This window comes from Emydura macquarii, unplaced genomic scaffold (assembly GCF_026122565.2).
Source record: "Emydura macquarii macquarii isolate MOO-44397 ecotype Brisbane River unplaced genomic scaffold, CSIRO-AGI_Emac_v2 contig_587, whole genome shotgun sequence".
Lineage (NCBI taxonomy): Eukaryota > Metazoa > Chordata > Testudines > Chelidae > Emydura > Emydura macquarii.
The window spans coordinates 594,307-621,061 of NW_027130724.1; the positions used below are offsets into that span (position 1 = coordinate 594,307).

At 43.5% G+C, this 26,755-nt stretch overlaps 1 protein-coding gene across 2 annotated transcripts in view; it reads right to left on the minus strand.

Annotated features, from left to right (window-relative positions):
* Positions 1-26,755, minus strand: part of IGHMBP2 (immunoglobulin mu DNA binding protein 2) — a 75,270-nt gene that overhangs the window by 9,653 nt on the left and 38,862 nt on the right. The window contains exons 9-12 of one of the 2 annotated variants that reach the window (XM_067540451.1): positions 18,797-18,979; positions 6,331-6,449; positions 1,953-2,047; positions 1,315-1,438 (exon numbers count right to left, since the gene is read on the minus strand). In XM_067540451.1, the coding sequence (XP_067396552.1) occupies positions 1,315-1,438; positions 1,953-2,047; positions 6,331-6,449; positions 18,797-18,979 (521 nt within the window). The remainder of the gene's footprint in view (positions 1-1,314; positions 1,439-1,952; positions 2,048-6,330; positions 6,450-18,796; positions 18,980-26,755) is intronic. The other variant, XM_067540452.1, reaches the window with a different exon arrangement.

The window sequence follows — 26,755 nt, forward strand, 5'->3', positions numbered from 1 at the left end:
GTGTGGGGTTTCTGTGACATACACCATGGGAAATAAGATAGACTTGAGCTCCTGTCCTCAGTGAAGTGCAGTCACCCACTGTGACATCTCTGCTCAGATGCCAGCAAGCCGACAACAGGGGCAGATTGGGACGGAGAGTTTGGTGATGTAGCCACCTGTACTGAATTCATTCTGGGTAAGTCACTGACAGCCATCAGAGGGCAGCAAGTCTCCTGATTACTAATGGCTTTCAGTCATCTTCATGTTCTAATCTACCAAGCTCCTCCTCTCCACAATCAATCTCTTCGTAAATTCCACTTGTTTCATGAATCTTTCCCAATTCCTTCTCCTCACTGTTAATACCCTGTACTCTCCCTTTCTCAGACCACTGCTCAATGTCTCGTCCTTAACTGCCTTAGACTGTAAATCCTTTGGATCTCGCTCTAGGTTTGAAAGGTGTGATGCACATTTATGGAGCTACAGAAATGATTCTGAATGATAATCCTCCTGGTCCAGCTAACACAAGGTGCCTTGCAATGGGCCCCAATTATGTGGGTCAGCAGATTGAGTCTAAGAAGAATCATAGGGTTAGAAGGGACCACAAGGGTCATCTAATCTAACCTCCTGCCAAGATGCAGGATTTGTTGTGTTTAAACACATCCAAGAGAGATGGCTATCCAGACTCCTTCCAGCTTCAGGCCATTAGCCTCAATCCAGCTATTATCTTCCACTGCATTCACTGATGGGAAAGAACCCAATTTTCTGCCCTAGATTTTGCTCTGAAAACAAAGAGTGTTATGCATTTCTTACAATACCAGGTTCGGGTTGCACTTTCTCTGGGGCAATATGCAAAAACAGTCTTCCCCAGGAATTCCGTGTTCTGTGGCGAATGTCTGGGACTCGCATCAAGATAGGAAGCTGGTGATGTGAATGCCAGACTGCCAACCCCACGGGTTCAAAAATGGGGAGTCAAGCCATTCTCATCATTTTTTGAGGACCTAAGGATCATGAGATTTTAAAACTAATACATGTTGGATTCTTTTTATTTACTTTCTGCTGTGTAAGCCTTTGGGGTTCATAATTTAAAGCTTTTCTCTGCAATCAAGAGGGCTACAAAATTACTTGTTTTAGAAAAAGAAAGCTGTGATTCATGGGTAAGCACGTGGCTCCAGAAGCCGGGGCTCCAGAAAAAACACCAACGATCATGAGACTCGCAATAAAATCACAAGAACTGGCAACACAGTGAGTGACGTTTTGCGCTGTTAAATTATTCCCATTTCCTTATGTGACAAAGCTTCCTACTCCCCCAAGTACAGTCCAGTGAGGAATGCATACCCTTCCTATTGGATCTCACAAAGGACAGTACAACAGCCTCCTTCTCCCGTCCCTGGAAGCCATCTACTGATTTAATTTCCAGCTCTGGATATCTGTGACAAAGATGCTCTCTTAGCATGTCCACCTGAAAAACAAGGATATGCAAACATTAAGGGCAAGGTACATTCAAGGTAAAAAGTATAAAAACAATATCACCCCCTCTTGGAAGATGCCCCCTTTCCTCCACATTCATGCATGCCTGAACTCGCATATCCTAAGAGGGGAAAACTATTAACTAAGGGACTGTTCCTGGACTGGTAATGAAGAACCACCTGAATTCCAGTCCCATCTTTGACACTGATTCCCTCTGTGGCCTTGGAATAGTCACTTTAACCCTGCTGAGCCAGATCCTCAGCTGGTATAAATTGGTTCAGCTCTCCAGAAGTGAGATCTGTTACACCAGCAGAAGTCTGGCCCTCTGTTTCAGCATCCTCATTTGCAATATGAGGGTGAGAGAGAGAGTTGGGGAGGATTTGTTATTGGGCTCAGAACATTTAACAGACTAAGTACTATTATTAAAATAACAAATTTGGGTTTGTTCTGGTTTATTCATTCTACACTCAGCTTGAAAAGCTGTGCTAGGGGCACTGTGATCTCACCTGGAGGTTGTAAGGAGCAATGACAGCGATGTCTCTCGCTTTAACACCAGCTTCCACCAAAGCCTGGATGTGCAAGCCAACAAGACGCACTTCCCCTAGGGCAAAACCAAACCCAGCAATGAATCAAGAGCAGGTGATTTCACTCCAGAGGATACTGACAGGAAAAGCTGAAAGATGAGCCACTCAACTGCTCACTTCTCCTGCTGGGATTGAGAAAAGCTATATTTTCCAAACTAAACTGCGTCCTCTGGACTTTTGGACATTTTCCATAGAGTCAGATTTATATATCGTGGCATCAAGATAGACAGAACGCCCCAGTGAAAATGTCAGAGTCAGGACAGGCACATATTGAAGTCAAGCTCTCCTAATGCATAAATGTATCAGTCCTGGGTTTAAATGTTGCAGCCATTTTACAAGTCAAGCAGAGAAAACTGCATCCTCTGAGGTCTAGGGCTTGTTACAGTAACCCCTGCACTGGCCCTTAAAAAAGCACTGGTAGACAAGAGGACCAGTGACAGTTTTAAAGGGTTCCATCCCATGATCCCCTTGGATAGGGTTTATTGCTATATACTACTGGAAAGCTAGGACTCCCAGTTTCCCATCCATTTATTTCTAGCTCTCCCAGGTCATAAGATATGTAACCATTAAAACATATGATCATGGTATTCTGATGATCATCAGGCTTCTTCCCATCCTCCCATTTCAATTGAGATAGGATTTCAGTTGTCAATACTTTATATTGCCTGGAAGCAGAGCCCTGTGTATTACACAGCCATGGGATTTGCAGCAGAATCTACCCTTCTCCCACATTGTAATCTAGAATCTAAGCCTTTAATTAGGAAGTTTCTAGCCCTCATGGTTGTGAAGACAACCCTGAAAATATCATCCAAGTGTAAGAGATGCAGTGTTATTTTCCGGAGTCTGCAGACAGCCTGACACAATAGCTCTGAGAAGAGAAAATCGCCTCATTCAGCTCAACGGGCTGTTAACTCTGAATCCTAAAGATGGTGATGTAAATGTGAACATTATTAAATATTTCACCGGTGATCATTTTAGCAACAGCCAGCTAATGTGCTTATCCCACAATACCTCCCACCCCTTCCCCAGTGCCAAAACCTACAAACCGAGCGTCATACTCATCTGCCAAAACTTCCAGCTTCCCCCCACGTCAACCCACTGGCAACTTCTACAATTGAATTATGCTTTGTCAGTACCAACATCTGTAGCCTATTGAAACTATAAATATGGGGACAGCAAAAAATAAATAGAATTTAATATGAAAAGAAATGCCTCAGGAACTGCTGGACTGACTGTTACCTACTGCCATATAGTGTTGACTTTCTAGTCTGCCACACCAGAATGTGGCAGAGTCCAGGGATCCTGTTGCAAAATTTAGGTCCAGTTTGCCACAGAGCATACAGAGTTTTGTCTAGGAGCCTGGAATCTTGGCTTTCAATGGTCCAAACGTTCATGGGATATGGCATTAGAACCTGATCCTGCCAACACTTATTACACCCATGCTTAACTTTTTGCATGTGAGTAGCAAGTATGTGCATAAGTTTGCAGAATCAGGATCTTCGTTGCTAAAAGTAGGTCCTTTCGGAGGGGAAAGGAGGCCCCATGGTTAGGGAAAAACCTGGGACTTAGGAGAACAAGGTTCAATTTCCTCTTCTGCCACAGACTTCGTACATTACACTGGGCAAGTCACTTAGTTTCTTGGTGCCTTGGTTCCCCATCTGTAAAATGAGAATAGCACTGCCCTATCTCAGAGGGGTGTTGTGAGGAGAAATAAAGATTGTCAGCCACTCAGATACTGTGGTAACGGAGGCCATATAAGTACCTCATCTAGACAGATAACACTGAAAGAATGTTAAAAAAGCCGAGTTGGTAAAGACTGTGATGTTATCTTAATGTCTGACTTGCCAGAGAAGCACTCAGACCCATGAGACTATTCCAAGCATTGGATCTGGACTAGTGTGCAGAGAGAAAACAAAATTAATCCCTGAAATGGGCAGCCTGCTTGTCAAGCAGGCTGTGTTGCCATGTGGCAGATAGATACTTGGTGAGAAAGGAAAAAAATCAAAGCTATTGTGGTGATGGTGGTGGCGGCGTGTGGGGCAGGGAGTCCATAGCATTGTCGGCCCAGAGGAGAAGCCGAAAGGTTTGGCTACACTTGGTTATTATTTGGGAACCTCTCTGAAGGAGGCTGTGCCAGGCAGTATATGGCACTGTGTGGACAACAAACAAAGACAACAGTCCCTGCCCACAAATCTAGTGAGGATGTGCTATCGTACGAGCAGCCAGAATAGAGGGATTGGGGAAGAGGGCACTTATTTTTGATCTCAGCTGATTATTGTGTTCAGGTAGCACCCTGACATACTGTGTAAATGGCTGGCATGAGGAAGTCATACCTGTTTACTTTCCTACTCTCCTTCCTAACGTTTACGTACGGTGCATGCTCATCGGAACAAGCCAATCTTCCTAAAGCACATGGCTAAGTGAGCCCCGTCAGCTACAGCAAAGACAGGAGATTCACTGCTTTAAGTAATGCTGAGGGATAAAATTTCATGATCAGTGCCAACCTAATTTGCCAACATAAAAGGCTGGCCCCAGTGCTCTGGTCTTTCTCCTGGTTTGATGTCTTGTTATATTACTATGGTGAAGCAGCATCTGTCCCATTTAACTGTAGAGGTTTATGCACCTAATGTGTTACGATGAAGATCCGACAAAGTGATACTCCAAGGCAATTAAAGCAACAACCCCTTAGACTACTGTACAACACAAACCAAATGGAGTTCAGGATTGAGGGCAACACTCCGTGCTGAAAACTCACATCTCTGCCCACCATTTCCTGGCTGTGTGGTATTTAAACCTCCATTATCTGATCTGAGGAGCTTCAATCTGTTCTCTTTCAGCCTGATTTAGCTCCAGAGAGAAGTAGCTAATGCGTCTATGGTCCCAGTCCATGGTGTCGCCACCCAGAAACCCCACTGCACACAGCACATTCCAAGTGTCATGCTCGAGGCCAGCACAGCTGCTTTATGCAATGCAGGGGGATGTGCCCATTCTTCCTATTTCCAAATTCTTGTTGTCTGACTGATCCATGGAGCTAAACTGGCACCGGAGCCTGCAGGAGACATTGATTTATCCCTTCTGAGAGGAGACCAGGAGCTGCCCTTACAGAAGCAGCTCCAGCAGGGGAGGAGAAGCGGCTCCAAATTATAGTTCTACTTTGGCTGTAAGCTCTTGGGGGCAGCGAATGTCTATTCATCATGGGTATGTACAGAGCCTAGCACAATGGGGCCCCAATCCCTGCTTGGATCTGGACTAAAGCAGAGGAGAGAAGAAGGAAGGAGAGAGACGGTCACAGAGGTGAAAGGAGGGATCAGAAAGCACTGAAAAGGAATTGGTGCAGTCCGCGACTCTGAAGAACGGGCTGTGCAAAACTGACTTGCCTAGAGGACAGTCATTACCATGTGGTTAGGGAAAGGAATCTCACAGCGATAGGAAGAGTTGGTAATAAATGGTTCGATCCATTTGATAAAGCTCCATTCCCCGAATTGGTAACCAAGCAATTAAGAGGTTTGTCGCTGTCTATGAAAGCCTCTGCAGATATCACTGGGCAGCAGCACTGAAAGGAAGGGGTCACTGTTCCTGCTGCTCTCTCTCCATGACAGGCTGCCACCTCCTTGGCATTTTATGTTCAAAAGGGAGAGGGAGCTGACCAGAGGCATTAATCCTTTTAAAGTAAATGTTCAAAGTTCTTCTAGGGCTTTGAATGGCATGAAGGCAGCTGCTGTTCTCAGTCCCTGCACACAGGGCAGTCCAAGAACGTCAAGTTCCACCAGCACTCTGAGGCCCAAATACTGACCCCAGCACAGCAAAACTCTTGGGTGGGGAGAATGCAGGAGCTCGGGGAGAAGGGAGCAAATGCTCCTGTGCACCACGGAGCCCAGCTCTGTAGGGTCCTCAGGCGTAGCTCTTTGGGATGTGGCAGGGCTGGAAGATCAGCCACTATGAATATCTCTCAGCAGCCCCTGGCGTCCCTTCCATCTATCATATGGTTCCTATTGCTTTGTTCTTTCTAGAGCTCTAAAGAAACAAGACTAACCCCATCCACAGGAGACACCACAGCATAATTACTGGCAGTCCTTGTCAGATGCCCTGTAAGCACCTGCATACCATTTTTCAATACCATCCACTCAGTAACCCAACCAGCCCTCTGACAGACAGTTACCCGGTGTTACTTGAACTCTTCTCCTCTGGGCTTTGCTATGACTTAGCGGTGAAGGGCCAGCCTGGCCCCAAGCTAGAGGGCTGGGAATCTGGAACAATCTACTCCTGTCACCAAATCTTACGTTGTGTGAAGCAACAGTACCTTGATTCCCTTTAGACTGTTCATCTTCCACTTCCAGCTCAAGTAAGCCACAGCCAGCTGTATCTATAAGCAGCAATGGAATCCTAGTCTCTTCTGTAGAAGCAACTCCCGGCAGGTCCCTAACGAGTCATGTGGAAAAGAGCGAGTCAACAACACCGAACTAACATCGCAGCATCAGACAGCAATTCAAACATTCCATCCCCCACCGACATGGCAAATAAAGAGATTCTAGTCTTAAGAGTAAGACAGAGAAACTGTTATATAGCACCTCCTATGGGCAACGTTATAGAGCAACAGAAGCATCCACTCTGGAGGTGGAAAGTTCAGATAGTTCTGGATGTTACATGGTGCACAAGAACGGTCACAGGACTTGGAGTTGGGAGTTCCTGCATTCTAATCCGAGCTCTGCCAATGACTTGCTGCGTGGCCTTGCACAAGTCCCTTCACTTCTCTACTTCATTTGCCCTATCTGTGTTATAAAAGGCCTCCTGGATCCCCTTCTCCTCTCCTCAACGTTTTGGGCCTGCTGCATTGGTAATGACATGGCTCTAACTGTGTTGTCATGTACTGTATTACTGTAAGAGCGCAGTGAATGCTGCAGCCTCGGGATGACTCCATGTAACTACTGTGTGTGTTGCGTGTCCCAGTCAGTGCATGTTCCACAGAGGACATGGATTTGTTCTAGCTCTTCAGCTAATGTAAAGCTCGTTCTTTTAGCTCAGGGGTCCCCAGGTTCAGTCCCTGGTGTTGACCAAGGTTATGGTCATTGCATCTGCACCGCAAGACAGACTTGTGATCATGCAATCCTTCCATTTCCAAAATGGTGGGAGCTCAGCTGTGGCAGAACTTGGTGTCTGAAAAACGGATCTGAACACTGGTCATAGGGAGTATCTTATAACATTCCCTTAAACCCTTCTCCCCAGCAGCCCAATGGTGGGGGTGATGGGCACCACTGGGCAGTTGCTGCTTCCCAAAGCATAGGCTAGCCAGCCAGCCTTGAAAACTTTATGATTATGTAAAACATCACACTTTTTATGAACTGCAGTCATTTCTAATACCAGCCAAAGTACTGAGTGTGGGAGTTAGTATCTCACTCAAATAGCATCAGACAGTAAAGCTACAGAAATAGGTTTATACCGCAGCAGCTTTCAGCTTTTAGCACCATAAGCAGGAAGTGTTAAAAGACATAGCAATTTGACAGCTGACATATTCGTCAAGGCAAAATGCACAAGCCAGGTAACTAGCTGGGAATTTTGGTTTCACGTCATTTCTATATCCAAAGAAGTTACGTCAAAAAATGCTATTTTAACACCAAAGTTGTTCATTGAATCATAGTCTGTGAATGAACCATGAGTTGGAAGGGCTAGAGTAGAAAACCAAGAGAAGGCTGGACAGTTCCAAGGCAAGGGCATTATAAGTCCAAAGGCACTGATACTTCAGTACAATCCTATTTTTCTGAGATGCCACAGGAACAAAACCAAGGTTGCTATTATTACAGCAGGAACTACAGACTGGCAGCACGTTGCGCTAAGAGGGTAACACACACATAGTAAGAGACAGTTTTTGCCCCAAACAGTTAGAAGCCAAATAGACAGAGACAAAAGGTGGGAAAAAGGAAGGGTTATCTCCATTTTACAGATAGGGAACAAGGACACAGGATGAAATCCTGGCTCCACTGCAGTCTGTGGGCCAGGATTTCACCTAGAGAAATGAAGTGGCTTTTTCAGGTGACCAAGGAAACCCCCAGCAGAACCAGGAACTGATCCCAAGTTTCTTGAGCTGCAATCCTAAACACTTGAATGATTTTCCAGTTCAGTAAATTTGCCCATTTGCATTTGCATTCCACTGGTTTGCTTTGCTTTCAATGGACTCTTTTAGGTTATTACTTGCTCCATCAGTAACAAAAGAACGCTCCTCTCCTGACTGAAACTCATTCCTCTTCTATCTAGAGATGTTCCCAGGGTAGCACATGCACGTGAACATACATAAACTAACACCGACACAATGGACTCCTTTAGGCCCCTTTGAAAATTCCAGCCAACTTTTCGACTTGCCTTGCACTCAGCCTCAGGAACATGCACAAAGTAAGACTGCAGTCTAATGGAAAATCATTGAAAGCTCAGTGCTGCCCCTCACAGGACTGGTGTAGCTCTCACCTGAAGGGGGCAAAAGTTGGCTGCACCTCCTGTTGGCACAGAGCTGTGCAGATGCTCATCAGCATGTAGGGTGTTTAGGGGCACTGGGACAGGACAGAGTTGGATTTACCAGCCACAGCACACTGCAGCCTGCCAAGACACTTCATTGTTGCTCTTAAACCTAGAGGAAGATTTCTCCCCCCCAGCCATGGAGATTCCCTTCCCAAAGCACAGCTGTTCTGGCTGCATGCTGCGGTCCAGCATTTGGATTTTCATCAATATGTGAATCATCCCCCATATTTACAATTAATTCCTGTAATTACCATCCATGATTTTTATAGATCCAGTTCTGAACAGCAGGAAATCAGTTTCTCATAGAAGTACTTCCCCTCTGGTCTGCAGGACAGATTTATCCCTCTTTTCTTGATGCAAATCCTAAATAGCTTCTGATCCCTTTAACATCTGTCCTGTTATTCTCATGCTGGTGGCCTGCTTACATACACACTGAAGGATCTGTCTAGAACCCAAACATGGTTAGTCTCTTCCACATAGACAATCCTATTAATATGATTATTTGACAACTCCTATCAGTCAAAGAACATACTTACAGCATGTCTCATTACAAGGAACAATCTTAATCTGGAAACTTCATTTCAGAGGAATAATTAGCTGCATAAATCTTTCAGGGAGAGAAACAACGTGCTCCTTTGGGAGAGGAAAGCATTCAGCAGAACAGGGTGTTACCCTGGAAAAATTTCTGATGCTTATTTAAATGCTAACTCCCTAAAGACAAAGGGGAAGGTTAATCCTCTTGCAACTGCAAAGCAACCTGAACTGCAGAAATGTGTTACTGTTTTAGGGAGAGAATCCTGCTGTCAGTATCACAGTTGGGACAGTCACTGCAGCCAAACGCTGGATGGAATCCCAGTTCTGGTGCAATATATATAATGCTCCACTGCTTTCTGCACTTCCTTTGAAAGAAACATTTCCCTTGTTTGTTTACTAAATAGTTAGCTGAACATAGCAATCCTGAGTACAAAGTGGCTCTCAGGCACAGCCAGTGAGGCCACCTCTTGTGATTTTGTCACTGGGACTCAAAATATTTTGTTTTTCACTTAAAATGCCCAGAACCTGGAGTCCTGTGATTAGGGAAGAATCTCAGCTTTCATTAAAAAAAAAAAAAGTTTCTAAGCCTTTATAGTTGCAGAGAAAATCTTGAAAACTTGACCAAATTGCACCCTAAAGGCTCAGAAACCAGGCAGTTAATAAAAGGAACCCAAAATGTAGTTCTTTTTTCAAACTCAATCTCAACATTTCTTAGGGACTGACTCTGGATTCTGGAATGCTGAGGGTTGGCGATACTGCACTATGGCCTCATAGATTTAACAGTGAGATTCTTGTGGGTTTCTTACTAGCCCAGTGCTCCAGTTTCCTAAGTATACTGTCACCTGCTGGTATTGTTTGAAGGAAGGCTTGGAAAGAAGGGTTTGGTCCTTAAGAAATACTAGGACTATGAAGAGATGCTGATGGCAAAGTGTATCCTTGTGATACAGCACAACCCCATTTTACTAAAAACCCCAATTAACTGAAATCTGGCTAGGTGTCTCATGGGGCTGTGCTGTTCTTATTAATTTTCATTATTTCTATTGCAGTAGCACCTAAGACCCCCAAACAGGGATCAGCCCCCGGCCCCGCTCCCCACCTATGATAGACACTGTACAGAAAAGTTACACAAAGACACAAAGCTGCCCCAGACAGCTCACAAAGTAGAATTCTGACAATATGTAATGATAAACACGGGCAGGGAGGACAAGGTAACAGTAAAGACAAGAGCGCTTGCATAACTTAGTACCGCTGCCTAAGATGCCAACTTATAGAGAGATGGAGACAAAGCCAACTTTTACAGGGCTGCACTCCAACTGGCAGGGTCCCTTTAAATAATCTAGCATTCTTTTCACTGACCCCCATGGTCCAGATCTCAGGGCATGGACATACCAAGCTCCCCCTTTGATATGAGACCCTACTTATCCAAAGGTGCCTCCATGAAGACCTTCCCACAGAGAGGGCTGCATTGTGCTCTGCTTCTCCCAGGACAGCATCCTATCCACTTCTTGAATGACCCAAGTGGTTGAAGTTTCAATCTTGCCCAGAAGGCTACTTCCATCTACATCATCTGAGTAAGAACTGTTTCTTGCAATCTGCTTGGAATGCTCTTTTTTGTAGCTTTCTCACATGGCCGCTGGCCATACCATTTATGCTGCGCTTACAGAAGTGAGAGAGCTAATTATTGCAGCGTAAATGTTTCAGGATTCCTTTTCTTTTCCTGTTTTGCTGCAAAGCCTCTGACTGACAGCAGCACACCAAGCAGGGGGCTCTTCTCAGACCCACACATGCTGGCCAAGAAACGATTACAGCTGGAGTCTGTTAGCCTTATCCGTTATCTGCTGCCTACCATATATATTTTATATGCTCACAATCGTTTTATCAACGCAGAATTGGACTCGGACAAATCAGTGACAGGATGCAAAACAGAGTAGATTGTGGGATCTGAGAATCAGCTTTGCAAGCAGTCTCCAAAATCCATGTAAAATCCCCAGCCAGAAGAGTCAGGTGAAGAGCGAGGGTGATAAAGATGTATCAAGAATTTAAGGAGAGGAGGAAAACTATTTAATTGTTTTGGTTTCTGATTTTTTTAAATTACCATTTTAAAAAATTAAATCAAATTTGCACTTTGAAAAAAAGCAGTGGAAAGTATGGAAAGAGAGCGTAAGGCTCCCTACAATCTAAACTCTACCCTGAGGGCACAGCTATGGTTGTTAAGGAAATACAAACTTCCCTCAGGCAAAGTTATGGTTTTTCTGGAACCTTAATTTATTATGTCCATTCTGTCAAAGGTTTGCCGTCTCTATAGAAGGGCACCCACTACAGAAGGTAAATACAGGGGAGATTTTCAAAAGCACCCTCAGCCTTGTCCTAGCTCTGCTCCCACTGAAGTCAAACCCCACCCTACACATCTATCACAAGAATCATTTTATCGCATTTTAAACACCAGATACCCTGGTGGTAGGGTCAGGACTTGGGTGGCCAGGAACATCTTAGATCCTGTACACTTTGGTGTTTGATATATGGCTGCAGGCACCGTAAGCCACTTTTAGCAGTTTCTTTTGAAGTCAGTGGGTGCTGCTGTGGGTGTAACAGTTTTTAAAATCAGCATACTTATTTAGGTGCCTAAATATTGACTTCAGAGCCTAATGTTAGATACCCATTTTTAAAACCCTGGCCAGTGTTTCCAGCTCAAAGATGTTTTGGCAATATGACGAGCAACCTTCTCTCCACCCGCTGTCAAATCAAAATGTTTCAAGAGGAGGGCACATGTCACCTTGGCCCTTCACATCTCGTCTGATTTGGCTCCAAGGTCCCAGAAAATTCTACCCTAGCACAGAATCAGATAAATGAAGGAGCAGGTAGGGTGGTGTGGCTTTGACAAAGCTGGGTGAGTGGATGAGGAGGCAAGACCAGACTTTTGAGGGTTAGGTTGCTCTGGCCTCACATATATAGGTTCTAGCATCTCACCAGGAGATGCCTGACTAGTCTGTAAAAAGGGTTCCAATATCCCTCTGTAGCTTGAGGAAGTGAATAGCACTCTAATACACACAGTAAAGACTGAATTTCCTCTTGCCCCAAACCTGCCAGGATTTAATTCATCTGCTCCTCTTTTACTAGCACTTGGGCATAGTAAAATGAAAAATCAGCAGACCCAGAGTCAGAATACATGAGAATGCTGCAGGCATGATTAAGATGGCCTACAGTATTACTTTCAAATATCAGTAGGGAGAAACTTCCAAAGTCCCTTCCCAGGGATGCTGCTACTTAAAGAGCCACTATCAGCATCAGGACTAAAATATACCTACCTGTCCACTAGGAAGTGGACAGCAACAAATCATTTGGCAAAGGCCATCAATAGCCATCAGATAGTCACAGATTTCATAAAAAGAGCGGGATTTGCACCAGCTACCTAAGTACCAGAGTCTCCATAAGCCAGCACCAACACCCTAAGTCATCCAGTTCCCTAGGAAGGCATGGCAAATATCTAGGGCCCTGATCCTGCAATTGGATGTACCAGCATGGACTCTTGCACCCTTCAGGAGACTCTGTGTTGGCAGTTGGGATTACAGAATTAATGCCAAGGGTGTCTGCCTTAATTAGGTAAATTTGGTGTCATTATGGTTAATTAAGGGAGATTTTTCCATGTTTTCTCCTTTATAATCTTCCAGCTGTTGTTGTTTTTTCTTTTCCCATTAGTATGTATTTTAAATTGCATTGAATTCCATTCTCTGTAGGAGCTTTGCATCTGCCTTCTGTATGATGCACATACTCATTTGTTCTCTTGAGTTTTATTACCAGACAGCCGGGTCAGGAAGGAATTTTCCCACAGGTCAGATTGACAGTGACCTAGGTTTGTTTGGTTTTTTTGCCTTCCTCTGCAGCATGTGGGTGCACGTCACTTGCCTGGATTATCTGGCCGTATCGCACTTAATCAACTCCTTGCCACTGCAGGGGCCTTGGTGCACCTCAGTCTCGCCTTTTTCTGCCTGTGGCATGTAATAGCCTAGCATCCTGGGGGCGGTAATTCCTTGGTCTCATTTCCTTTGTTGGATTTAGCATGTGGGTGCTGGTTGGTGTTGGTGCCCTGTGATATACAGGAGATCAGACTACATGATCTAGGGATACCATCTTGCCCTAAGCTTTATGTATAAAACCCTTCTCTCTCAGAAAGACACTCCTGTCATTAAGAAACAACAAACAGCCACTATCTTTACACGTGCAACAATAACACAATATTGTGGGGCTGGCTCAGTTTCAGAAGTTAGTTAACAAACATTGTTCTCTTAGTACTTGTGCTGACATCACTGATGATGATGTTTTAAGGCTCCGACCTTCCAAACATTTAATGAGTATCTTTACTCACATGATCAGCCTCATTGAATTTAACAGAACTACTCACCTGGGTGAAGTTACTCACACATTTGCAGGATCAGGCCCTTAGTGGGGTGCTAAATTGCTTTGTGAGCAGCTAGTAAAATGAGGCATGTAAATTTCAAAGCTTCCACTGAAAACATGGGGGGGGGGGGGGGGGGGGGGAGGAGAATCCATGAATGCGTCTCATGTGAATGAGGACAATACTGGTAAGGAACCCAGTCTATTTAGTTATACACTAAGTAGCCTCAACAATCAGACAATATAAAAAGTGAGCCAGACATCTGTTCCTTCCCCAGCATTAAGAATAAATCCACTCATTAAAATAATGAAGTCAGACAATTTCTCCCCATTTGTGAGTACATCATCATCTATTATCTGCCTCCTTGATGGTTTCATCCTGTTCTGTTGGGGTGTTTTATTAGTGTTTTTATGTGTGTTTTAGCAAGTAATTTACAAAATCAAACAGAAAAATAAATATGCCAGTGCACAAGAACTAATCAGGCCAAAGTGTTTAGTAACACGGCTTATGAAACTCGATCCACAAGGCTAACCCTTGCTTCAGTGCAGAGTCCTATCCACTTCAACTGGGTTCCACACAGGCTCAAGGACCTGCCTGGGTGAATCAAGTCGCAGGTTTGGAGCCTCAAGGTTTTAGCATATTGCATCACCATACACACTGGGCCAGCTACTCAGTGGATGTAAATCAGCATAACTTCAGCGACTTCAGTAGTGCTACACCGATTTTTACTGGCTGAGTGTTTGTTTGGACCACTGATACTCATAAAAAAGAATGCAAGAACGACCATACAGCGTCAGACCAATGGTCCAGCTAGCCCAATATTCTGTCTTCTGACAGTGGCTAGTGCCAGATACTTCAGAGAGAATGAACAGAACAGGACAATTATTGAGTGATCCACCTTCTGTCATCCAGTCCCAGATTCTGAAAGTCAGAGGTTTAGGGACACCCAGAGCAAGAGGTAGCATCCCTGACCATTTCGGCTAATAGCCATTGATGAAATTATTCTCCATGAACCTATCTAATTATTTTTTGAACCCAGTTATAGTTTTGACCTTCACTACCTCCCCTGGCAAAGAGTTCCGCAGGTTGACTGTGCATTGTGTGAAGTGGTCCTTCCTTTTGTTTGTTTTAAACCTGCTGCCTATTAATTTAATTGAGTGACCCCTGGTTCTTGTGTTATGTGAAAGGGTAAATAACTCTTCCCTACTCACCTTCGCCACACCATTCATAATTTTATAGACCGCTAGCATATCTTCGCCTTCCCCCAAGCCATCTCTTTTCTAAAATGAACAATCCCAGTCAGTCTTTTTAATCTCTCTTCACATGGAAGTTGCTCCATATCCCTAATCATTTTTGTTGCTCTCTCTACCTTTTCCAATTCTAATATATCTTTCCTGAGATGGGATGACCAGAACTGCACACAGTATTCAAGGTATGGGCGTACCATAGATTTATATGGTGGCATTGATATTTTCTATCTTATTATCTATCCCTTTCCTAATGGTTCCTAACATTGTCAGTTTTTTTGACTACTGCTTCATACTGAGTACATGTTTTTAGAGAACTCTCCACAATGACTCCAAGATCTCTTTCTTGAATGGTAACAGCTAATTTAGACCCATCATTTGGTATGTATACTTGGAATTATTTTTTCCAGTGTGCATCATTTTGCATTTATCAGCATTGAATTGCATCTGCCATTTTGTTGCCCAGTTATCCAGTTTTCTGACATTCTTTTGTAGCTCTTCAGAGTCAGCTTTTGATCCAGCTATTTTGAGTAATTTTGTATGGTCTTTAAATTTTGCTCACTGTTCACTCCCTTTTCCAGAACATTTATGAATATGTTGAACAGCACAGGTCCCAGTACAGATCCTTGGGGGACCTTATTATTTACTTCTCTCCACTGTGAAAACTGACCATTTATTCTTACCCTTTGTTTCCTATCTTTTAACCAGTTACTGCTCCATGAGAGGACCTTGCCTCTTACCCTATGACTGCTTACTTTGCTTAAGTGCCTTTGGTGTGGGACCTTGTCAAGGCTTTCTGAAAGTCCACATACTCTGTATCAATTGGATCACCCTTGTCCACATGCTTGTTGACCCCTGCAAAGAATTCTAAAAGATTGGTGAGGGATGATTTCCCTTTACAAAAGCTGTGTTGACTCTTCCCCAACATATTGTGTTCATCCATGTGTCTGATCATTCTATTCTTTACTGTAGTTTCAACCAGTATGTCTGATACTGAAGTTTGGCTTACAGCCTGTAACTGCCAGGATCGCTTCTGGAGCCTTTTTTCAAAATTTGATGTTACATTATTAACCCTCCAGTCATCTGATGCAGAGGCTGATTTAAACCAGAGGTTATATACCACGGTTAGTAGTTCTGGAGTTTCATGTCTGAGTTTCTTCAGAACTCTTGGGTGGATACCATCTGGTCCTGCTGACTTATTACTGTTTAACTTATCAATTTGTTCCAAAACCTCCTCTATCAACATCTCAGTCTGGGACAGTTCCTCAGCTGTATCAGCTAAAAGAACGCCTCAGGCTTGGGAATCTCCCTCACATCCTCTGCTGTGAAGACCAATGCAAAGAACTCATTTAGCTTCTCTGAATGGGCTTGTCTTCTTCGAGTGTTCCTTGATTGTCCAGTGGCCCCTTTGTTTGGCAGGCATCCTGCTTCTGATGAACTTAAAAGAATTTGTGCTGCTAGTTTTTGTGTCCTTTGCTAGTTGCTCTTCAAATTCTTTTGTTACTCAGCCTAATTATATTTGTACTTACACTTGGATGTGACCTACAGTACTATGAACTGTGCGGATGAAAAAGGGCGGTTCCTTTTTAAGGGTCTGATCCAGAGTCTACTGAAGTGAGTGGGAATCTTTCCAGTGACTGCACTGGTTGCTGGCTCAGACCCTCAGTGCATTGTTAATACCCTCCTTAATTTGCAGTAACAACTCATTTCTTAGTGATAACAGTTTCATCCTTCATGCTGTGCTTATACAATTCTCCAACAATATTTCATGGCACTAACATGAGTATTATGTAGTGAGATAATCTCTCAAGTAATTCAAATCCAAAATGTGATCTGTCATAAAACTGTTTTAATCTGGTGGAAATGTTCTCTGCATTTCAAATATCTAGCTAAAAAAAAGTCACTAAAAATTTAAGGCACTAAATGTGTATTTCGTGCTTCTGCAGCCCCAAGAGAAGGAACCTTGTGTCACCTAGTCACCCTCACCCACAGACCTGTGCTGACTGCAATTTTAAAAATACCAATTAGTACCAATTGCGGTGGGTGTAAGCAGACACTTGTCTGTGTCAGCGTGCACTCTAAATGAAACACTAGTCACTTCCTCTAAACTACACAGAAATAGAGGAAATCATTACAATTGTTAAAAGAGGTCTTAAGTAGACAAGCAATAGTTAACCATCAAAGATGAGTATCATCTTGACAGTCTGAGAACGCAGCCTAGGACATAGGGAATTTAGTTTGTTACTGGAACGAATGGGAAATCAGAGATTTTCAAAGCTCTTGTTAGATAGGTGGTGTCACATAAAAAAAAGAAAAATAACTTACTGAGCAACTTTGATCTCCCTTTCATTCCAGTGAAGAGTTCCCTGCAAAAGCTCCAGTCTAATTAGGTTATGTCTACAAAACACAGCAGCATCCGCGGCTCATACTGTATGTGTAGCTACACGCCGCAGAGAAAAGCACACTGTATCTACGCTGCGGCGTGTGGCCCACGTGTCAGTGAGGGTCTGGCAGAGGGGAGACATGGAAAAAGGCTTCAGCGGCTCCCAGCAGCCAGAGCCTTTCACTGGAGCAAGGAGTTCGCAGAGCACCTCCCTGTTGCCAGAGATTTTCCCTGCTGTGGAAGAAGGGCTCCAGTACCGGGGAGCAGTCAGTCTTTTCCTGTAGTGGATGAAGGGCTCCGGCAGTGGAGAGCTGGCAGAGCCTTTCCCCACTACTGGACTCTTTCACTGCAGTGGTGAAGGACTCCAGCAATGGGACAGCAGTGTAGACGGGGTGGAACAGCTTGGACTAGTAGAGAGCCATGTAAGGTATGTGCTCAGGTACATATCCATAGCCTTCAGGCATGTCTTTACTTGCCTAAGCTGTGCCTTACAGTCTATCTTGCTATTATATCCATGTTAGAGGGGGACTATGTGGGTACGCATGCTCTACGCTGCCAAAAGAAGTGTGCAGTGTAGACGTAGCCTAGATTGTAAGACTTAAGAAGCAGTGGTTGTCTCTTTTCTACATTTATGCAGTTCCCAGCACAATGGATCATGATGTGGATTGGGATCTTTGGGTGCTACCAGAACAAACACTGAGAACTACTTCTGCTGATTAAATATTGAGAAATATTAGTGCATCTTGGAAGAGACACAACCACCTCATTCACTAAGAGAAAGCACGGGTCTGTGATTAAGGACTGGACTGATATTTCAGAGTTCTGAGTTAAATTCCCCACTCCGCATTACAGACCTCCTGTGTGACCTTGGGCAATTCAATAACCTTTCTTTGCCTTAGTTCCCCATCTATAAAAGGGGGTAATGAAACTTCCTTTCTCCCACCTTTTGTCTGTCTTGTCTATTTAAGTTGTAAGCTTTTCAAATAGGGACAGTCTCTTATTATTATATTATAATTAATTGTGGTAACACGTAGGAGTCCCATTTATAGACCAAGACACCACTGTGTTAGGCGAGGTACAATCAGAACAAAAAGAGGGTCCCTGCTCCCAAAGAGTTTACAAAGTATATCCAATGCCTAGTACAGCAAGGCCCCAATCTTGGTCAGGGCCTAAACATGCTATCAAGCAACCAAAGAACAATAACTCCCTAAGATACTTATCTTGCTCTCACTGAAATCAATCACAAAAACTCCCACTGACTACAGTGGGAGCAGGAGCAGGCCCCAAAAGGAGACACTGAAAAAGTAACTAACAAGCATGTTTAAAAAAATCCAGTTTTGAAAATCCACGTATAGATCTGTTTCAATAGATACAGCACTACAGATGTTATAGCTAGTAAATATTTAACTCTCTGTTCGGGGGAGTTCTTCTTGGAGAGGCCACAGATCAGGCCTTCCTGTATAACCAGTCATAGGAGGATTTGTTAATAACAAAACAGAGCATAACCCTGTGGGTTTCTATTCTGTAAGATGCACAAGGGAAAACAAAATCAATATTTGCTAAATTAAATAAGAACAAAATGAGCCGGAAATAGCAAAAGGATACTGCAGACAGATGGAAAATTGTTAACCGTTCATAAACATTAACTGATGATGTCCCTTCCTCACTGAAATCTGGTTAAAAAAAGAGCCAAGCCACTTACTTCAGTAAATGATGTGCCACGGAAGGATGAGCTGTGAGTCGACCACAGTACATTTCTGTGGAGGCCCACTGCATTATGGTCTGATGCATTCGGTATTGCACAGTCAGCATCTTCACTATGCTCTCGCCATATTTCTGAATCAGTCGCTCCATTAAGCTTAGAGAAAGACCCTTCGCTGCAGCCCTGCACCAAAATAATAATTAACAAGATAAACTGAATAGGAGAGGAGAACAAGTCCATTAAGGAGATTGTGAACGGATTGTTAAAGGGGTGCCATCAATTTAGTCATCAGACTTCTGTCTGACTTTCCAAAATTATTAGATTAGGGGCCCTGATCTCCATTAGGGCCTCTAGAACCCAGAGACCCAGTCCCAAACCCTAACCATAGACAATACTACCTCTGTACATACTTGTTTTATACTCAGTCACTGCTTCCACTATGCTGGCTGTTTTTTCTAATTTTCATTTTAAATTCTCTTATACAAAACTTAACTCCACATGGTTCTGTGACTAGTATCTATTTCTGCCTCTCTGCTGCAATGCATTCTGACCTTGCAGCACTCTGTCGAAAAAGATCTAGAGCCACTGTGCATAGACTGTAAAATCTTCAGTGCAGAGACTGTCTTTTAGCCCTGTTCTTGTACAGCACCTACTAGTACAATGAGGTTCTGGCCCATGACAGGGTCTTCTAGATGCTACAATACTATTACTACTATATAATAACAACAGGGGATAACTCTGTAAAGCTTTCGCCCAGCTGTTTAAACACACAAGAGGTGTGAAATTAAAAAACGGACAGAAGATCATTCAGAAGATATTATTTCATTAAATGAAACAATAATGCACTTCCTCTTCTGTAGCACGGACTGGTCACCTCGTATTAAAAACATGGCAAGATTTACATACAATGAGAGATTTCAGATTAATTACAACTGCAAAGGAGAAGAGTCAGGGAGACTTCCTTGTTCAGGAAAGGGTTTACAGTGAAATATGACCAGATTCTCCTTCTTGCCCAGTTGCATATTATGGTATCAGGAGAAGCCCTTTGAAATTAAAAGGGCCCACATTTAGAACAAGCTGAAGAAACAACTTCTTTACATTATCAATAGTTAGCCTGTGGAACTCACTACCACAGGAGGTCAGAGACAAATACAGTGGCTAGATTTTTAAAAGGACTCCCTACTTTTATGACCATTATCAATATTTGCAGCCATAGAAGCAACGGGAAAGTTGGGTGGGGGAAGGAAGCAAAAGAAATGTTATGCTGTATGGTATACTCTGATTGCCTGCAGGACCCAGGAGGATATTCTACGTCACACTACAGTACCATACAACTGACACTTCCTTGCTACCGCTGACAAAGAGATGACATGCATTGCCCTGCAATTATACCATTGGATCTTTCAGACTTGGTAGGACTAAACCTCCAACACAGTTCAGCTCCCTCCAACAGCAGAGACAACCTCCTCAGTCTTCTCCAGTGGGATGGCTTCAGGGCTGACACATGTATCAACTACCGAAGTCTTTTCCAATGCTCTGAATTCCATAAACCAGAACGCTGTGATGGAGAGTCAAGGTGGATATGGAAGTCACCTCACTTCACCCATCTAAGGTGAATGGTGAGTGCACACACCCAGAGGCAGCCTTCTAGCCAGGTAGTAATTTTATTGCCAGAACTGTGTAAATGACCAGCAAAGAAAAAGCAACATTTTTGGTACTCAGTATAAAAAAAAATCAAAACCTTGGCATGAACAATGCAAGCAATGGGTTGGGGGGATTCTGGGGGGTCAGGTGCCGATTTAGGAACAAATGGAATGACTGGACTGAAATGATCTTCCGTTCCAGGGGCAGAACTGAATGGGGGAAGTAACTCACGGCTTTATCCTTTATCTTCCCCTCTGCCCTGCTGCGGTCCTGAAAATTGTTAGCTTCGCCCTGAGGCAAGCAGGAAGAGAAGCAGCAATGGCTGAGCTGGTTGAACAATAAACAACAAAGAAAACCTATGGCGAGTGACGTACAGAAAGCAGAATCAAGTTGGATAGACTCTGATCTCAGTAGACTCCACTATTGATTGCTTTGGGCCTAGCAATAGTAGGGCCAATTAACTCTTAGTAAGAAGTAAAAGGCATCATTATCACCTAGGAGAAGTGAGATAATCCCCTTCCTGTTGCCTGTAGGGGTCATGTGAATCAAGTTGTTTGTCTACAGAGTGTGGTTTAATTTTGATATATGTTAGAGCTTGCCTACACTTGTAAATGTACTGAAATAGCTATTGTAGAATAATTATTTCAGTATATGCCCCTGTGTGGATACTCTTATTTCAGAATGAGAATGTCTACATGGGAAGATATTCCAGAATAACTGTTCTGTAATAATTATTCTAGAACAATTATTTTGGTAAATTTCCAAATGCAGACCATCCCATACGCACAGTGATTTTAGTGCTGATGAAAGGTGCTGGTTTTAGAGCTCAGGAGTCTGAAGGTCTTGATTCTAACTGATACTAAGGCCTCTTTACCCTGCTCTGGCAGGGTAAAGGAGTTGTGATGTCAATCAGAATAAGGCCCTGGATCCACCTAACAGGCCTGGAAATAAGATTCCAAGCTTTTCTACTCTGTTGAGCCAATCTTACCTGGGCAATGCCACCTCCAGGGGTGAGAGACTGCTGTTTTCCATTCACATTCAGTTCTTAGAGTCTACCAACAAGGACAGCCATCAGTGCTAACTGTAAAGTGGATACCTGTCCACGAGAAACTGGACTGGGACCAACTAGCTTCACACAGGCCACCAGAGAGTCATCAGCTGGGAGCAACTTTTGCTTACTTACAACCTGGATTTGACCAGTGGCACAGAGGTAAAAACACTCAAGATTCTCATTACCAACACCCTGGCCCTCCCAACCCTCTGAATATCTGCCACGGCTATTAAAAAAACAAGCCACTTATAGAGATGTGGACTCCAGGTCTATGCTAGGAAGCTGCTGGCTGCATTAGCCAGGTCAGGCAAATCAAGAGTGAGTGGCACTGGTTCAGGGAATTTGGCATGCTGCTCCAGAAGAGCCATGTAACAATACCCTTTGATACATCACTGACAGGTTCAACTGGATGTAATGAGTTAACAGATTGGAGTCCTTCCGAACAAAGAGGATATCGTCCCCTCACTCAGTTGACAAATTCCTTACAAATCTAATAAGTGAACCAAGGATCACGTCTAAAGATGACCCCATGGAATATATGCAATAAAATCTCTTTTTTTATATCAGGCAAGGAACTTGCCCTATCCTCTGAAATACAAACCCTATCTATATATTAAGAGCACTGTTTCCAAAGTCCTGTATATGCAATGGGGGGTCAGAAATGGGCTGCAGGGGCAGAACTGCAGGGGGGCTTGAGAAAATTAAGCTTGTGAAAATGAGTCTGTAGCCCTGGGGTGTAACTATAGCCAGAGCAGCTGGTCTGTGTGCATCTGGGGTGTGTATATTGTGTGTGTAGGGGGTGTATTAAGAATGAGGATATTAAGCCACTTAGAAATCTTTCACCTGCTAATAAAATTTGCTATTGTTTCACCGTACAATTGGTTACTCTGTATGATTTCCACACCAAAAAAGTCATTAAACATTGTGTGATGGGGCAGATAGACCCAAACTTGCCAAGAGAGGGTTAAAAATAGCCCATGGATCCAAACAGCTCCATCCCAGTACCTCTGGAACAAATGCCAGGAATGGAGTGGGGAGTTAAAAGGAGGCGACGTAGCTCAGTTCAGGGCTGATCAGGAAAGAGAGTAGAGATCTGCTTCTGGTGTGAGAGAAGCCTAGCTGCCCACCCATAGACTCAACTAGCTTACTGACTGGACATGCCTCCTGCTGGAAGGGACACCCAGCCCCTGGGGGACTGCTGGAAACAAGGACTGTTTGAAGACAAGCCCTGAACAGAAGGGCAGGGTCCCACCAAAGGTTTGTCGGACCACCCTGTTTTGAACCGTGGTATTTTGTTCTTGGTTTTCTTTGGACCTTGACACGCTGAAAGGGGCTGGACTGACGTGTGCCTTGGCCATGAGGCTAAAGCATCATGACCTTGCACCTGGGCGAGCCAGTGACCTACAAGCAGAGACTTGAGGCGGCATGAGTCATGCCCTGATGGGCCACATGGGGATGCTGCAGAGGTAAAGCCAGGCATACATGGAGTTAAGGTTGAAAGGATCAATTACTTAAGACCGAAAGTCTTTAGGGGGAAAACGTAGTTCTCTTAAAACACACAAATCAAGTCAAAGTTAAGGTCACACTTAAAAATGAGGAAGTCAGGAAACATGCAGCTAAAGTCATTCAAAGTAATTGAACTCAGCTTGTGCCCTGCCAACATGCACACATCATACTTGCATATAAGAGACGCATCATGATGAAGGGCATTAAGATTCCACTCGCAGAATTTCCCTGCAGAATTAAGGGGGAGGGAGGTTAAAACATGCTGAGCACTGAAATACTGAGGGACCCAAAACCAGTTTATTCTCTTGGCCTTGGTCTTTTGACTTCTCAGTGGAAGTCCCTGAGAACATGGATGTCCTATGAGGAATAGCTACATACACGGTCCATAATACAATCACTTTCCTGAAAACAATCTCATTTTAAATTGCATCTTTAATCAAATTTTCACTTATTCATCAATACCTGACTGTTAGCCACACATCATGTCCCCGTGAAGGGATTTAATCAAGGAACTAAACACCACAGGGAATAAAAATGTTTAGACGAGATGGGTTTTAAATTGATGCTTTAGGCTGACGCAGGCTGTGTTAGGCCTTCAATGCACTTTTCTGGGAGCTTTACTTCTTATGCCTTTCAAAAGATGATCGCTGCAGCTCAGTTGGTTGTTGATCCTTCTCTGGATGGCTGGGACTAGACTTATAGGGCGACAGACTGGAACCTTTCCAGCCTTTCTTGATTGAAAATAAAAAGATTTCTTATTAGGAACAGTCTCTTGGTAAAACACTGGAATTTGCAACCATATGTTCTCCTGCCTGCAGTTTTCAAGGCACGAACAGCTGAGGATCAGGGGTGAATGCAGCACTTACGAAGTGCCAGGACACAAGCATTAGAAGTACCTAAAGTACCACAAGACACCTTTTTGGCTCCTAAAAAAAAAGAGCATGACTCTAGCACTGCTTTCTCCAACCCAGCTTCCCCACGTCGAAGCAGGTGTGAAACAGCAAAACTACAGTATGGATAGTGACATAGATAATCCAGTCACCACGAATAACAGATTGATTAGAAAGTTGTTTAGAGAAGTTCTGACAGCAGGGCGGCATTACATTATTTGGGGAGGGAAGGGATACAATGTGCAAGCCAAGCAGCCTACAGGATGACAAGGCACATGCTTTGTTAGTTCCAGGTTTTGAAAGACACACAAAAACTGTCTCTCTCCCCAGCCATTTTTATTTACTTTTATTTTCCTCATTCTATTAAAAGTCACTTTTTATCATCACTTGATTTTTAAATGGATTTTTAAAACTATCCATGCCTTGAATTGCATTTGGAAGTCAATCAGAAGCCAGGGAAATCTTTGGAGCATGCATGTGATTAACACCAGCAAGCGCTGTCGGGGCAGCTTTTGATTGGCCTTCAAAGGTACCTCCTGTAGAGGACATTAAAGCAATCAAATTGGGAGGGCACAAAGGCAGGAATAACTTTAGCAAGGTCAGAAAGAAATGGTGACATCGCTGCATTGCAACGAACACTGATGGAGAGAAAAAAAGACGCTTCTAGTGATCCATTCCTTTAGCTGTTGGAGGTGCCATTTTGAGGTTAAAACACAGAAGTAAGGCCTTAACTGCTTATACTATTCTTGTAAATGAAGATCCAGTGACAGCGTTTAGAGGAGGAAAACTATTGAGCCAAATTTCAGTTCTCCAGCCATGATGCATATATTCTGGGCCTATTCAATTGCCCACTGCCATTTCAGTTGTTTAAATTGTCCTTTATTTCCTGACTGTACTTGCTGTGTGCTTTTTCTGGCACTTACTCTGTTCCATCTCAGAAGAGAATAATGGGATACAGCCTGTACAATCCTCAGGTGTCCTGTTGTTCTGGATGAAGGCATCGTGTGACTGATAGAGAACAATGAGTACGGAGAGTCTGAAGCACTGGAGAATGGATCAAAGAGGCCACCGCTGCTTGCTGCTGTTCTTACACAGGTAAGCCCTCATCAGCCAGCCCCTGAAAGAAGTTCTTTGAATTTACCACTAGTGAGTTTCCTAGCCAAGGAGGGGTGCCATGGCCTACCCCCCCAACCATATTATGGACTGGCCCTGAAAGGGATCATTATTACTTCCAGGAATAAATAGGAGTTATTGAATTTACATTTACATTTTTAAAAGCGACACTACTTGGGGTCTGATGAAAGGATCAAGCCATGGTTTCCTCTCTTCACTCTTGTACTATTATCTGTAAGATCAAATACCGTTAAAAGCTTTTAGCCAAGACATTTTCATTTGCTGGCTATATAAGGAAAGATGGTCTTGTCACTAAGACACAGCACTGTAAGGCAGGCAATCTGGGCTTGATTCCTGGTTCAGCACCTGACTCTCACTGTGTAATCCTGAGCTTGTCACTTACCCTCTCTGGGCCTCGGTTTCCCCATTTGTAACAGTTTTTGCACACATAAAGAGGGCTTAACTCTCTGATGTCTGTAAAACGCTTTCGCATACTTTGCGCATCTTTAGCAACATTCATGCGTCAGGATTAGATCTCTCATGGTATCATCAAATTCATGCACTGGCATTTTATATTATATTGTGCTGTATCATTAAGAGATTTCTGAAATTGCTCTGAAGATAGGCATGCTATTTAATGTACTGTAATGGTTCCCTCCCCACAATTATTTTCCTTTTAAATCACTGCAGAAATAAGATATACAACTGCAATAAAACAGATGGTGCAACTTATTGTTTGGGTCTGTAGTGGCTAGCCACAGAAAATTAAGGCCCGATATTTGGTAGTCAGTGATTAAATGGAAGTAAATTTGTTTGGATGCCACATGAAAATTCATCATATATCTGAGCAGGAAGACTTCTGCTGTAACACTGTGATGCTTTTATGGCAGCTCAGTGGCAGAAAGATGCAGATTGACTAATGACAAATGATTAGAAGAGCTAAATACGTCTAAGTTTATCTAAGCTACACCAGGAGGAAGGAATATGATAATTACAGTATCTGCAAGTATTTCAAGAGCGTAACTAGGAGTAATGGACTGTAATGAAATGAAAAAGCAAATATTTAGGATAAATATCAGGAAACATCTTGACAATGAGATGCATTATGGCACTCATCCAAAGTTCACTGAAGTCAATGAGACTCTTTACATTGACTTCAGTGGGCTTTGGAGTGGGCCCTAAACTGGGAAATGGTCTTATAGGAAGTTGTGGGAACTGCAGTGTTTCAAACGCTTAGGACTAGATAGTTTCTCAAGGACATAGCCCCATATGTCCATATGTCAACAGCAGTGCACTGTTATGTAAACCCAGAAGCAGTACAGAGAAGGAACAAAGGCTCTAGGAGTCGTATTCTGCCTCCATGCTCCCCAAGGGTAATAATTTCCTGGCCTATCCTTGCAGTAAATTACTACCTATTTCTATACAAACTAAGCTCAACAGGCTGGCATGTTGTGGGGAATAGAGGAAAGACTCTACCCATTTTCCATCCACTTGCTCCTCTATACCCAGAGCCAAAGTCCAGGTAGACCGTGCTGGGGCATAAGAAAGGGGTCTGACTTCCCTAACTTTTGTGCAGTCAGAGTCAAAATCTAGCCCTTAAATTTCAACTGGAGAAAGCACTAGAACATGTACTGTACAGCCTGTAGGGGGATGAAATAGATGGCAATAGCTGTAATGATATCTATTGCTTCTGTGTGCTATATAGTGTTCCAGAGAGGAAATGATCCCTGATAAGCAGTGGAGACAAAGCTGGAA